This window comes from Aspergillus pseudoviridinutans, assembly GCF_018340605.1.
Source record: "Aspergillus pseudoviridinutans IFM 55266 DNA, scaffold_8, whole genome shotgun sequence".
In the NCBI taxonomy this organism is placed as follows: domain Eukaryota; kingdom Fungi; phylum Ascomycota; class Eurotiomycetes; order Eurotiales; family Aspergillaceae; genus Aspergillus; species Aspergillus pseudoviridinutans.
In genome coordinates, this window is record NW_025091288.1 from 637923 (window position 1) to 651665 (window position 13743).

A 13743-nucleotide genomic window follows, 5' to 3' on the forward strand; every position below is an offset into this window, starting at 1 on the left:
TCTTTCCTTTTGTCTAGGACAAGCTTCTCTCTTTCCTTTATATTGCTGTCCTGTGATTATTGTGCCATAGAAATAGGCCCCTACGCGGCCTCGACGCGAACCTCACTTAATATCTTCTCTCATTAGGACTTTGCTAGAGGCCTTTTTTGTTTTTGGCTTTAATCTTTCAATTGATCTGGACAGAGTCCATAGCATCATGGAGTCTTCTCCTCCAAGGAGCAGTGCCACTGCTTCTGTGGTAGGTGTGAAGCGTCCTGCGTCCTTGTTGCCTGCTTTCGAGCCATTGAGCTCTTCTCCCTCCCTTCCTCGGCCACAGAAGCGTGTGGCTCGCGATAGCCATGGCATAGTGTCGACCTATCCTACTCCTGTTCCGACCTCGTCGACCCATATCATGTCGTCGTCGCCGCCTCGGATGGCATTGTCACGGTCTGCATCACGTCGTACTATTGCCCAGTCAGGCTCCGAACGAACTCCATTGTCGACCGTCCCGACACTGATGCTTCCTGAGAGTGGAGAGCCTATTTTGATGGGGAGGTCTAGTGCATCTTGTCACCACCAATTGTCCGCCAATCGGATGATATCGAGGGTTCACGTCAAGGCCACCTATAAACCGGCACCTAATCCATTTGACCGTGATAGGGTGGAGATAATGTGCATGGGGTGGAACGGGGTTAAACTTCTCTGCCAAGGCAAGACATATGAGTTGGCCAAAGGCAAGACGTTCACATCCGATATCAAAGATGCGGACATCATGGTGGATGTCCACGACACTCGTGTGCTCGTGCAATGGCCACGGAACGAAAGGAAGGACTATGCTTCAACGGACTCAGAGCAAACCTGGGAGGAGACAACACCAAAGGGGCCCAATCAGTCTCGTAGGAGCCTACAAGGCAGTCCCCTTGCCGAACGACAGCGTCTGGCTTCCCCCGTCTCTCCGTCACCTGCGGTGCAGTCACTAGTTCCCCCATCCTCGCCTTTGTTTACTCCTACCCGCTCCCGAAACGCAGTGGTTGTGTATGAAGATGAAGCATCTCCTGTTCGTCGTAACGTTTCTCGGGATGTGTCATCGCCTCGAGCCGCCCAGGAATCCGCACGCCTGGCGGATGTTCTCCAAAGCTCGCAGTCCAGCGATCTGAGCGACCTTAGCAGACCCGATGAATTCTCGGATCACGACGAGGAGAACGACCCAATCATTCACTCCTTCGGTCCTTTCGGCGATAACCTCCTTCCCCGCATGGCATCTTTCTCCGCAGATGAATCACCACTGCGAGGCCCACGCCCTTCTCGCCCTCTTCAGCCTACTCAATCTCCCAAACAGCCACAACGGCCTTCCGAGAAAGACAGCTCGGAACGCAAGTCAGGACTGACTGACGAGACTTATGAGAGAATCCAGAACCATGCGGCGAATCAACTTGCCTTCTCGCGCCTGTCTTCGACTCCATTCTCAATTATACTAAATAATCTTCCTCCGGCTCTGAGGAAGCGGGATGACCGATCCAAACAGGGACCTTCGAGCGAGGAGATTCGCGCCATCATAGAGTCCACCAAATGTATTGGCAAGGTTGCACGTGAAGGAAAAGATGCCGCCGGCAAACCGCTTGAAAGCGAATACTACTATATACCTGACTTCGACGACGATGATATGCGACGTGAAGCAGTTGTGAATGACCTCAGAAAGCCAGGTCTTCGCAACTGCCGAAAGCAACACAAGGTATGCTTCAGGTCCTGATTGATCGTTAGTTATTAATATACTAATTTCTGTACAGCAATACTTCTGGCGTAAGCCAAAATGAATCAACTCTGTGGAGTCCAAGATGGCGTCGTATTCGCCGACATATTGATTAAAAGATTTGCGGTAACCGTTCTTAGTACATAGTTCCATTACCCCTGTTTTTACTTGTTTTTTAAGTTCGAGGACTCGCATAGCGTGGCGTGGGCATACCCTGTTTGATTTTTCCATGTTGTATGAAGGTGTATGATGTACGGTGGATCGTTCTTCTCATCTAGGTACGATGCCTTATTTGTTTAATCTGCGCCTCAAACAGTTGAGGTGCGTTCTTTTGTACCCGTGCGATTTCTTACCACGTCCCTTTGCTGAAGATCGGGGCTATGATGCACGCTGATGGTTCCAGCATGGTCGTTCATATGGAAATACTGAAAGTATTGCGTGGATCGAGCGCCTTTGCAAATCTTCTTGTCAGCAAAGGTGTCTCTTTCCATGTGCCAGATGAGCTCGGCTCTTCGATGACTGTATGGTATGAGGACTCGTCCAAGAGAATAAAAGTATTCATCACTACATTGCCTGCTGTCCTCACGTTCGAACCATTTGCTTTCCTTATAGAGGTACTGGTTACACTTTCGGACCATTTTTTATCCGATCACTTGAATCAGCTATTCGTCACTCGTATCACGTGACAGCTGCCATACAAGGAATTGTTGTCGAATAACACATCATCCCTGCTCGCTCTGATATCATTGGATGTTGGCCCTAGAGAGGTACCTCTCGGTGGTGCTGTGGTAGAAATAAAGAACTTGTCACTATCCGGTACCCCAAAAAGTCTGATATCCAGCCAATGTAACTTTCACACGGTCGCCACAACCGATGACATAGCATGACATTCCCGTGTCACAATGGGCTTGTGGCACCTATATTAATCCCTCTAAACTGTCATATAGATGTCTGATATTCTTCGTGTCTGGATAATCTAAGTCTACTTTACTGTGTGTCTGGAACTCCGTCATTGTTATGCTCAATTGAGTAAGTCATTTCCCTTGACAGTTACTGAACTAATGCCTAAACCATCACGTTACAGCAAAGGCAGAAAGAAGCCCCGCATCAGTAGTATAGTCCAGTTCCATCTACGGCATCGCCTACCAACAGAACAATGTCGTCCACAGGCCATCAAGGACCGTTCGCTGAACCCACCTCTGAAGCTCAGACAGTCCTGCTCCCTGCAAACCCGTCCGTGAGCCGAAGCAGTGAGCCTGTTCCTAATCCACCAAGTGCCAATTCTCAAGGCCGCTCCTCGGAGAAGCCGTGGAAGCCGACGATCAACCGTCAACAGAGCTGGAGTGAGCAGGATCAGAAACATGAGCTTCAGTCTAGGCTGCTAGCAACAGAGCGAGGGAAAGAGACAGGGTTCACGGAGATATTGCAGGATATGTAATATGTAGCAGTGAATCTATCTTTTGAGCCTTGTTCTTGGTGATTGATGTTGGACAACATAGTTTGTTAGGATGAAACTCAGTAGGCATCTGCTAAGGGCTCGATTTCTATGTACATGAAAGCGTGCGTTTGTTCACTAAAAGAGACAGTAAAGGCGATGTTCATATCAGTCCCTCATCAAGCAAGAGCATGACCAGAAAAGTACAGCTTCTTCGCTATGCTGGAATTATAATTCTAGTATTTCTCCAATAGTTGCATGAAGTTGCAGGAGATAAAACTAAATGAAAGAAAACCACTGAGCTAGGGCATCAAGAGAGCGCTTTGCTGGAATTTATAGTAAGTGGACGGGCGAACTCCGCAACATCCCAAGGGTCCAGTTTCACGGCCAGGACCGCCTTCGGATCCCACTTCGCCGCCGGGGTCAGCCAAATAAGAGAATCATCTTCTTCAACAAACACTTTATTACTTGACGCACTAAGGGCGTCTACCTGTACCATACGCTGTGCGCCATTTTCGCCGTGCTTCACCAATGTGGCATTCAAGTCACTTGTGCGCTTTCCTTTCGGACTCTGAGAAAGGACCCCACGACAGTTAAAATCGCTGCGGACAGCAGCTGGCAATAAGAGATGGAACGGCAGAGAAAGCGTACGCATTTTCTTTGCATATTACTTGAAGCTAAACCAAACTTTATTTGATAACTGACAATTTTGGCATATCTAGGGGATCTCCGCGACCTGAATGAACGAGCCTGGGCTGGAGAGAGTGGTAATTACCTTCCCGTTCAACGACAAACTCCGCTGAACGCTGTCGTCTCTCAGTTATCTAACTACGTATCGAACTATTTACAGATCTCTTTTCGGTCAGCAGTTCGCTTGACTCGTCGCTGAAGAAGAATACGGCCTTTATCAAGCGTCTCCGAACAGGAATCAATGCTTCAGTCCTGCAAACCTTCTTGACTGATATCCGCACTTTGTCGCTCCACAAGTACCTTTCCGAGATCATCTCCGCATGCTATGAGGGTCTCTGCAAACTCAAATCCCCGGGGGAGATCGCCGCGGGCGTGGAAGTCACAAGCGCATTGCATCAGCGATTCGGACCGGACGAGTTCACGAGGCAGATCGGTTGGCTGCTAGGTCGCGGTCTCAGCACACCTGACAAGTCGCAGCTCAGAACCCTCAGCCAGGAGTTGCGCGAGCGCGAAGAGAAAGAAAGGCTCTCCAGACATCGGGTGCTACTTAGGGTGGTCACGGAGCTATGGCTTGTCGGAGTTCTGAGGACCCTGGATGACATCGAGAGACCGGAAGACCTGGGTGCCAAGGGCAAGGATGGTGTGGTCAGTATCGGTGGAAAAGCGACAGACGCCGTGTCTAAGCCTAAGGCGACGCCGTCTGCAGCCAAAGATCAAGACAAAGAAGCCGAGCCGTTCCCCCTGGAGGTCTTGAAAGATCTCCTTGGTCATGACCGTGATCATGCCAATCTGCCACTTGCCGTCTTATTCGCCAAGAGCTTTAGTTGGGATATTCTCGGAGCGAATATGGTCGACGAGAGCCGGAAGACGGTTGATGCGGATGGGACCACGACCTCTGTTGCTCCTTCAGAGACAGTGAATGGTGGAGACGATGCGACGGCCGCCGAGAATGACCCGCCGCTTGTGTCGGAGAAGACGCAGCTTCGCTTCAGGAGTATTCTGAATCGGTATCTGGAAGATGTCAAGGCGCACGTCGTTCGCGACCAGAGAGCATTGGCAGCGCAGAGTCGCCGAAATGCGGAAGCCTACGTCAAGAGTGGTGAGATATTCGAGGACCGTCAAGCAAATTTTGACAAGCAGAGCAAGTCATTGGAGAAACTGGTTGCAAACACTCAGGTGTTGTGCGAGGTTCTAGGGGTGGAAATGCCAGCCTTGGCTGAGCAAGAAGCGGCTGATTCTGCCTCGAGTGGTGGGATCGGGCTTGTGAAGACTTCGGAATACCTGCGTGGCCAGGGCGAAGGTCCCGGTATTTGGGAGGATGAAGAGGAACGGCGCTTCTATGAAAACTTGGTTGATCTGAAAGGAAAGGTACCGTCGGTTCTGCTTGAAGATGGTAAGAAGAAAAAGTCCGACTCCGACGATGCTGCGAAGAAGAAGACGGACGGCGAATCCACACCCGATTCGAGTGCAGAGAAGCCTGAGAACGCAAGTCAAACACCAACATCGGAAGAGAAGTCTGCTGCTGAGGCGGAAGATCAGTCTACCGCCATCGCCAGCAAGACCGTTGGAGCTCAGGTAGACGCTCTCCTGGCTAGGCTCCCTGAGCTCCAAACAAAAGACCAAGTTGATCAGCTGGCACTCGAATTTTGCTTTCTCAACTCCAAGGCCTCGAGGAACAGGCTCATCAAGGCTGTGTCAGATGTGCCAAAGGGTCGAGTCGATCTTTTGCCATTGTATTCTCGACTGGTTGCAACCCTCGGGCAGTATCTTCAGGATATCCCTCAAGGTTTAATAACGTACCTCGACGAAGAGTTTCGCAGTCTTCAACGCCGGAAGTCCAAAGAATTTCTCGGCCAGGTTCGGATGACCAATATCCGTTATTTCGCAGAGTTGACCAAATTCGGTGTTGTTCCGGAGCATATTATCTTTCACTGTTTCAAGGTTTCCCTCGATGACTTTTCACGCATGAACATTGAGATTATTGGCCATCTTCTCGAAAACTGCGGTCGCTACCTGCTTCGGAATCCAGAAACATCCCCGCGGATGGCCTCGTTTTTGGAGAAGCTTGGGAGGAAGAAGACAGTCCAGCATCTGGGACAGCAAGAAAGAATGATCATTGAGAACGCAATGTACTATGTCGACCCGCCGCCGCGACCTGCTATTCAACAGAAGGAGCGCACGCCTATGGAATCCTACATCCGCAAGCTGATTTATCTCGACATGAACAAGCGTAATTATACCAAAATCCTGAAGTCGATTCGGAAGCTCCACTGGGAAGAACAAGATGTAAGCACACCTACGCTCCTTCTCCGTGTGCGAGCAACACAAATCGCTAATCTCTTTCATCAGGTGGTCGATATCTTGGAGCGCGTCTTCAGTAAACCGGTCAAGGTCAAATACGGCAATATCCACCTTCTCGCTATCCTTGTCAGTGCACTTTATAGGTATCACCAGGACTTCGTGATTAGTGTTGTAGACAACATTCTTGAGCAGATCACGCTGGGACTCGAACAGAACGATTTCAAGTTCAACCAGAAGCGTGTAGCTGAAGTGAAATACCTGGGGGAGTTGTACAACTACAAAATGATCGACTCACCCGTTGTCTTTGATACATTGTACCGGATTGTCACTTTTGGCTACGGTAAGCGTCATTGGATCCATTGTTTTCTATTACTCACATATTATGTAGAAGGTGGCACTCCGATTCCTGGAAAACTCAACCCATTGGATCTACCAGATGATTTCTTCCGGATTCGCCTGGTCTGCACTCTGCTGGACACTTGTGGTCACTGTTTTGATCGTGGATCTGCTAAGAAGAAGTTGGATTTCTTCTTGATCTTCTTCCAGGTACTGCTTTTTCCCGCTCGGTCTTCGAAAGGAGTAGTGGTCTAATATTTTCGCAGTACTATTATCTTACAAAGGACCCTTTGCCTATGGACGTCGAATTTTTGATCCAGGACACCTTCGCCATGGCCCGTCCTCAATGGAAGTTGATGACTGATTTGCAGGAAGCCACGCAGTTGTTCAGTGAAGCAGTCGCTCAGAACTACAAGACTCAGGATTCCGAGAGGCCGATGGAGCCGGATGAAGATGATGCAGAAAGCAGCTCGTCTGATGACGGTCTTGAGGATGATGCAATTCCCGAGGCTGAAGAAGAACAAGAGTCGAGCGATGAAGCTGAAGTGAGTTCCACGTCCATCAGGGCAAGGTTGCCTTAAGAATCGTCACTGACGCTAGTAAATGCAGGTCTCTGGCCCCAATGCCGAGCAAGATACTGACAGTGAATCCGAGGACGAGCAGATCTTTGTCACTCGTCAGGAGGAGGAGCGTGATCCTGAAGTTGAGGCTGAGTTTGACCGTGAGTTCGAGAAAATGATGGCGGAGAGTATGGAGTCTAGACGGTTCGAACGCAAGGGTGTGTTCGATATTCCTCTGCCCATGAGGCGTGCCGGCCGTGAGGCTTCAGCGGGTGATGCAGTGACTGAAGCGCCTCTCGAGCGAACCAATACAATGGCCTTCTCTTTGATGACAAAGAAGGGAAATAAGCAGCAGGTTTGTTACACAACTTCTTAACTATATGCGTTTCATGTTGCTAACAAGCCATAGACTCGTACAATCGATCTCCCATCCGACTCCAGCTTTGCAATTGCCATGAAGAGTCAGCAGCAAGCGGACCGTGAAGAGCAGCAACGCATTAAGAACTTGGTGCTCAATTACGAAATGACTACCGAGGCTGAAAACAATACTGAAGGTGAGCATCGCTCTATTCGAGCCATTGTTCGTTATCTGACTTGCGTTTAGTGCCTGAAAAGCGTACCCCTCCGAAGCTCGACAAGCCTGGCTCGAACCGCTCAGCTTTCCGGTCTAGAAAGCTCCAGCTCAGCGATGTCAATTGGTAGTGATCCTCTGTTCTACAGTTGAACTTGTTCAGCTGCACTTGCTCCATTATATTGAGAGTGTACCCTCATCGGTCGATGTTTGAGGCGGTTGAGTGCGCTTCTGCGCATCAACTTCGTTTACCGCCAGCGAACTTCTAACGAGTGGCCATTAAGCATCACTACATCGTGTGATTTTGACCTTGGACATCTCGAAGTGTTGATTTGCCTCCGCATGTACGCAGCGTACACTACTGGAGACATTCCATGCCCATGCTGCTCGACTATCGAGAAGACTTTGTGAGGAGCATGATACAGCCTTCGTATGGTATGGTCGATGTCATGGATTGGATTCCGGCGGGGATAGTTGTGGCCGTTACCGGGCTACTATGCTCTACAGTCTTGTCTTCTGAGGTCGAATTGCCACAACTCAAATGGCAATGTCTTCAAAATGAAAGTCTTTTGAGTCCGTGGAAGCTGGAAGCAAGATATGGGTGCCGCTGCTTAACAAGCGCGGACATGGAGAGGTCATAGGGCTTTAGCCGGGTCACCGTCTTCAGCTGAAGCATCAATCCATTTTGCGTGTCTTGAACACTAGATTGCAATAGTCCAACGAAGCATTGATTTATCCGGACCTATATTATCGAACCCCTAAAGATAGATCAGTGACACATGATAAAGTGCTATGGTAACTCCACAGAAGGCTCTATTTTCTATCGCTCCTCTTGCTGAATGGCCAGAACATAAAGTACAATAAGTTACATGATGGAGTAGGGTAATCAGGAGAATGAAGCAGATGCAGATCAGAATGGAGATGATGAAAACCACCCAGACGGATGAAAAGGAAAAGATCGGTCATTCCGTTAGGAAATAGTGCAGGAAAGAGAGCGATCAAGATATAGTAGTACACGGCCTGAATCCCACACTTCCCACCCTTTCTGGGCCGTTCAACTGATACGAGGGAAGTTTTGTTCTGCTCGTCATATGTATTGATCTATCAAGATGGGACTGCTCATTTCTCTGTCTGCTGAGCCTTGGTGACATCGCCGTTCTTGCCTTCGGTATCGTGCCAGGCCTTGGGAATGAGGTCTTCGCTCTCAGCCTGCTCGGCCTTCTCGGCAACTTCCGACTTCACCTKGGCGTGAACGTCTTTTGCGCGGGCCCGCTTTTCTTCCGGGTGAGAGGCGGCATCGATCTCAGCGGCGGGGGCGCTGACGGCGGGGGAAACGGCCTGCTCGCCGGGTTCTGAGACGCCGGCTGCGGTGGCGGCTGCGGCGTCGGCCTCCTCGTCATCTTCGAGCTCGGCACCATAGACATCGGGGTACCTCCGGAAGCACTCTTGCATGCCCCTGTCACATTAGAAGCGTTGATTAGTACATGACTTGATCCCGAGCGATATCCAGAAAGGTCAGGATAGAACGAACTTGAATTTGTCAATGCAGTCCATGCCCTTGGGTTCTTCAGTGGAGTACACAAAGCAGCTGAACGCAGCCTTGAACTCCTCACCGCAAGGACCATGAGCCATGCCACCTAGGCATGGGCAGTCCCAGTTGATCTCGCCAGTCTCGGGGTTGAAGGCCGCTTCCTGGCCGGCTTCGTCTTCGAGTTCTTGGGGCGACTTCAGAGCGGCTTCTGAGGCGGGTAGGGCCTCTTGCTGTGTGGGCTGCGCATCCGGTTTCGAGACGGCCTTCGATTCTGCTTGTCTTTCTTCGCGGATTCTGGGCTTGATGGAGTCGAGGGTTGGGAGGCGGTTTTCATCGGAAGAATCCGGTGTGCTCTGCTTGGAGAGGAGGGAGACTGTATCGTTGACCAAGTTCAATTAGTGCGGGATTCATCTTTTATATGTAAAACAGCTTGCTATTATCCGAATCTTGCTCTTTCAAACGCAGACTTCCAATTATGTGGGAAGGGAAAAAAGCTATGACCGAATCAAAGGTAATGACCAAAACCGGGATCTCGCACATACATGACGGCTGCTCGGCAAAGACATTGCTCGTGTTATAGTAGTATACAGCTCCGGCGGCCAACCCCAGACGGACGGCGGTATTCTTCCAACTCCTCGACTTGGTGTTTGGGGGAGCAGTGCTTATCAATCGTCTGCTGGCCGGGCCACGGGTTGCGACACCCGGCGCGCGGAGGAGAACTCTGGTCGCGGGACGGAACATGATGCGGAAGAAGGAAGCAGGAAATATGAAAGGTAAATACGAAACCGACTATGCAGGCATTCAATCGGTATGCAAAATCGAATTGAGGAGGATATGGCCGGCCAGACCGGTGCGAAGCGGAGAGAGAGGATGTGAACGAATTGGTGATGTCCTGCCAGCCTGAGGCTCGTGAATTTCCACATTGAGAGTAAGGTGGGTGGTCACGTTTTGATCTGGCCAATCAGATGACGTCCGCATCTACTTCCATCGTCTTCTTTTTGCAGGTGCTTACCATTATAAGAGCTGCGCTGATAAATCCAGTCTTCAGTTCATGGCCTCGATGACTGGCTTTATGCTGATCAGGCTGTTATGTAAAATTGATCTCTGAACTAAAGAGAGATGTTTAGTGCTACTGAAATTTGGGATGCCATAACGATATATATATGACGTGAATGAGAACATCAAGATCGAAGACTAATCTTGTGTAGTAGTAGACGAGAAGTGAAGATATCAAGGTCAAGGCTTCTTTGCTAGATTCTCTCGTGTGAAGAGCCATTCTGCTTGCCAGGTCAACCATCACCAGTCCCTTTTGAAATCTACTACAACCAGCTTAAGCCCCTCCATACGGTTTTTCGGTAGAGGTAGACTTTTCCCAAATGCGGCAGAGCATCGTTTCTTCAACACCATCGCTCCCTCCAAAGACAATTCACCACTTATGGGTCTCAAGTTGGGAAAGTGATCGCCTGTCTAGCCAGAGATACTGAGATACCCTTGAATGCCAGTGCGTGACATCACCGCAGTAAGAACATCATCGTATCCCCATTCCAGCCCGCATACCAGTCTAACCGGACACAGATTGAGCTCGAGTCTCCTCAGACGAGAAACTGACCAAATCATCTGGAAATCCAACTTATCAAGCGATAATGTCAACCGTGTGGGATCCAACTCAATTCTTCTGCGACTCCAGCGAAGCCATTGCTCCATTTGCGCTGCTCGTCCTCAACCAGCCAATCAACGAAAGAGCCTTCGAAGTCCTGAAGAAACATGGTATATGTGCCTGCGCACAGTGCAACCCCTCGATGCAATATCCCGCCATAATCAAAACCGAACTAGCTAACTCGTTCCAAGCATGCATCACCGTATGCGCCGACGGCGGCGCAAACCGCTTCTACGACATGATGCGCAAGCAGAGAAGGGAATCCCAAGAGGTAAAAAACCCCCTGTCCTACCACCAAGACAGAATCACCGCATACCTAACAAACCGGAATCCAGTTACCCAACATAATAATCGGCGATCTGGACTCCATCCGCCCCTCCGTGCGCTCGCACTACGAGGGCCTGGGCGTCCCCGTCCTTGAGGATCCGGATCAATACTCGACGGATTTCACCAAGTGTCTCAAGTACCTCCGTGCGCACGCAGCGGAGATCATCACCAAGCGCCAGATTTCAACTCCGTCGCTGTCCGCGCGCCTGGAGATTCTCATCATGGGCGGCCTCGGCGGGAGGGTGGACCAGGCGTTCTCGCAGATCCATCATCTGTATATGATGACGAGGGAGGTAGCTGGAGAGCCGGCCGCGGGGGATCTGTACCTGATCTCCGAGGAGAGTATCACCTTTATTCTGCAATCGGGAAGGCACACTATTCTCACGCCGAGAACGAAAAGGCCTGGTGTGTGTCCTGAGCAGAAAGAGGGTGATTATTATTTGCTCGAGGAGAATGTCGGGATAATTCCTCTGTCCGGACCGGCGAGGATCACGACACGTGGTTTAGAGTGGGATGTGAAGGACTGGCTGACCGAGATTGGAGGCCAAATAAGTACGAGTAATCATATCCGAGCTGATGAGGTGACTGTGGACACGGGGGTTCCTGTTCTATTTACGTTGGAGCTGGCGCAAAGATTTAAGAGGATGCGGTGATGGAGTCTCAGTTCCCAAGTTGCGTTGTTTTCTTTTTTCTGCTTGGTCAGATAGACTCACGCTGGGATGGTGGTTGGCACATGTACATATACCCAAGATACAGTATATAGAAGTATGATACGAAGACGTCGGTTATCCTGAAGCTGTGGACTAGAGCGGCGAGATTTCCATATGTTTTGGAAGCCCGTAAAATAATAGATTGATCAATTGATTCCGTGACACCAAAACCAACCAAGTGGATCGAATATACTGAGTATAGTGACAATAAGACGACAGTCCAGAGATACAACCAAGGCGCCTCCCTCTGAAGCGAGTACAGAAAGGACCAAAAACTGCAGCAAACAAGACCCAAACAGACATCACGCCGTATTAAACCCCGAGAAGAAGATATCCAAGAAATGAGCTTCAACTCATCCTGACACGTGAGTGGAGCGAGAAGCCTCCTTGTTCAACTGTCCAACTCTCTTCGCCCTTCCACCCTTTTTCTTACCGCTGATTTGCTGGTATATTGCTTCTCATGAGCCCATATATTGCTTCTCATGAGCCTGAGCACCAACCGCGCAACAACGCATCGTCCAACGCAACCCCGCCGCAAGGCAATGACAAGCCGACATCGAAGCACATATATCTATATCTACTTGCGAAGAATAGCCTCATAGAGAGTGCCAACAGTCCCAATTGCCGCAGTGGTAAGCATGCCTGGCCAGTGGAAGGGGACAGATACATTCACCCTCTCAATGGAGAAGTTGCTGTATAGACCCATGAAGTTAAAATGATGCGCGTAAACCACGTAGGCGATGACGGCTTTGGTGATATTGAAACTGAGGGGATCGAACTCAGGACGCGCCTTGTGGCCCTTGCGCGTCTCAGGCACAGGACTGCCGCTTGCGTGCAAGCTGATGTTGACAAAGTAAGCAAAGAGCAATGGTAGGAGGTAGCTCGTAAGCAGMCACAGGGAGAACGGGGCCCAAAAGGCCCCATCCACAAGCATGAAGAGATCGGGCACCCTAAGCGCGAACTCGGGGCTATTGATCGCCGGCACAGCAGGGATAGTGGTCAGATAACGGATGGGGATGAGATCTTTCATAAGAAAAACGCCTTCAACAGCCATCACGATGGTCTCCACAGCTCGTACACTGCTCATTTTCGAGCGCACCCAGTTGGAGGATTCCTGTACGCCCGAACGGACCCACGCGTCGTTGATGCGCTCGCGCCATTCGGCGGTCTGCCGATCAATCGCATCTGTGACCAAAGCAGGCGATAGTGGAGGCTCGACAGTGATTTGAGAGCGCACAGGAGTCTTAGTTACAGCAGTGGCAGCCTGCTTCGGTGTTGAGGCCTCCGAAGCTTCCGAGTCGTCCCTACGCAGCAAAGTCAATAAAACTGTCGCTAAACCTACACGCGCATATCCAAGCTATCACGAAAGCCGCCACGCGACAACGCGACAAACAGGGAGATAGAAAGGAAATGGAGATGGTAAAGACCTACGTCACTTCAACCTCCTTCTTTGGCTGTGTCTGCCTCCGACGCGTCGTTCCAGGCGTGGCTTTCCGTGGGCCAGGCGTAGCTTTCTTCGGGGCAGGCGTGAGGTCGACCCCAACAGCTTTCTTGACCGGGGAAGTAACGCGCCCGGGCGATGACGAAGACGCGCGTGTCCAGTATTCCTTCAACTCGGGAACATTGATCAGGATAGTTTGGTTATCTTGAAGGAACTTGTTGAGCGCGACGGCCAGTGCGTCCTTGTTGCTGTAATCCGCATAGCTGCGCACAGATTAGAAGCGCTCTATTTTATTATTCTGCCATTCCGGGAGCGTACTCATCAAGTCCGGCAGCGTGCGCGAGGTCGTTGACCTCAGACCTGCGTAGCTTCTTCAGCCAATTCAATCCGTTTGACATGGTGATACGCGCGGGTAGACGGGTAGACCAAGAGTGTGGGGACCATGCGACGGGCGC

At 50.4% G+C, this 13743-nt stretch overlaps 6 protein-coding genes across 6 annotated transcripts; 4 read left to right on the forward strand and 2 right to left on the reverse strand.

The window, feature by feature from the left end:
* Positions 1–196: 196 nt before the first annotated feature.
* Positions 197–1793, forward strand: fhdA (putative transcription factor Tos4; the record flags this gene model as incomplete). Its single annotated transcript, XM_043306168.1, has 2 exons — positions 197–1711; positions 1767–1793. 2 exons carry the CDS (start codon positions 197–199, stop codon positions 1791–1793), a joined length of 1542 nt encoding a protein of 513 aa, XP_043162103.1.
* A 1092-nt stretch (positions 1794–2885) lies between these two features.
* On the forward strand, positions 2886–3167 carry Asppvi_010323 (uncharacterized protein; the record flags this gene model as incomplete). The annotated part of the gene is made up of 1 exon (XM_043306169.1): positions 2886–3167. One exon carries the CDS (start codon positions 2886–2888, stop codon positions 3165–3167), a length of 282 nt encoding a protein of 93 aa, XP_043162104.1.
* Positions 3168–3792: 625 nt separating this feature from the next.
* On the forward strand, positions 3793–7753 carry Asppvi_010324 (regulator of nonsense transcripts 2; the record flags this gene model as incomplete). Its single annotated transcript, XM_043306170.1, has 9 exons — positions 3793–3811; positions 3887–3931; positions 4015–6140; positions 6204–6495; positions 6544–6701; positions 6758–7036; positions 7101–7406; positions 7461–7605; positions 7656–7753. The coding sequence occupies 9 exons, from the start codon at positions 3793–3795 to the stop codon at positions 7751–7753; spliced, it is 3468 nt and encodes a 1155-aa protein (XP_043162105.1).
* A 988-nt stretch (positions 7754–8741) lies between these two features.
* Asppvi_010325 (coiled-coil-helix-coiled-coil-helix domain-containing protein) lies at positions 8742–9894 on the reverse strand (the record flags this gene model as incomplete). The annotated part of the gene is made up of 3 exons (XM_043306171.1): positions 8742–9078; positions 9154–9526; positions 9696–9894. 3 exons carry the CDS (start codon positions 9892–9894, stop codon positions 8742–8744), a joined length of 909 nt encoding a protein of 302 aa, XP_043162106.1.
* A 902-nt stretch (positions 9895–10796) lies between these two features.
* Asppvi_010326 (thiamine diphosphokinase) lies at positions 10797–11790 on the forward strand (the record flags this gene model as incomplete). The annotated part of the gene is made up of 3 exons (XM_043306172.1): positions 10797–10920; positions 11002–11081; positions 11146–11790. 3 exons carry the CDS (start codon positions 10797–10799, stop codon positions 11788–11790), a joined length of 849 nt encoding a protein of 282 aa, XP_043162107.1.
* Positions 11791–12424: 634 nt separating this feature from the next.
* On the reverse strand, positions 12425–13686 carry Asppvi_010327 (uncharacterized protein; the record flags this gene model as incomplete). Its single annotated transcript, XM_043306173.1, has 3 exons — positions 12425–13151; positions 13279–13551; positions 13607–13686. The coding sequence occupies 3 exons, from the start codon at positions 13684–13686 to the stop codon at positions 12425–12427; spliced, it is 1080 nt and encodes a 359-aa protein (XP_043162108.1).
* Positions 13687–13743: the final 57 nt, after the last annotated feature.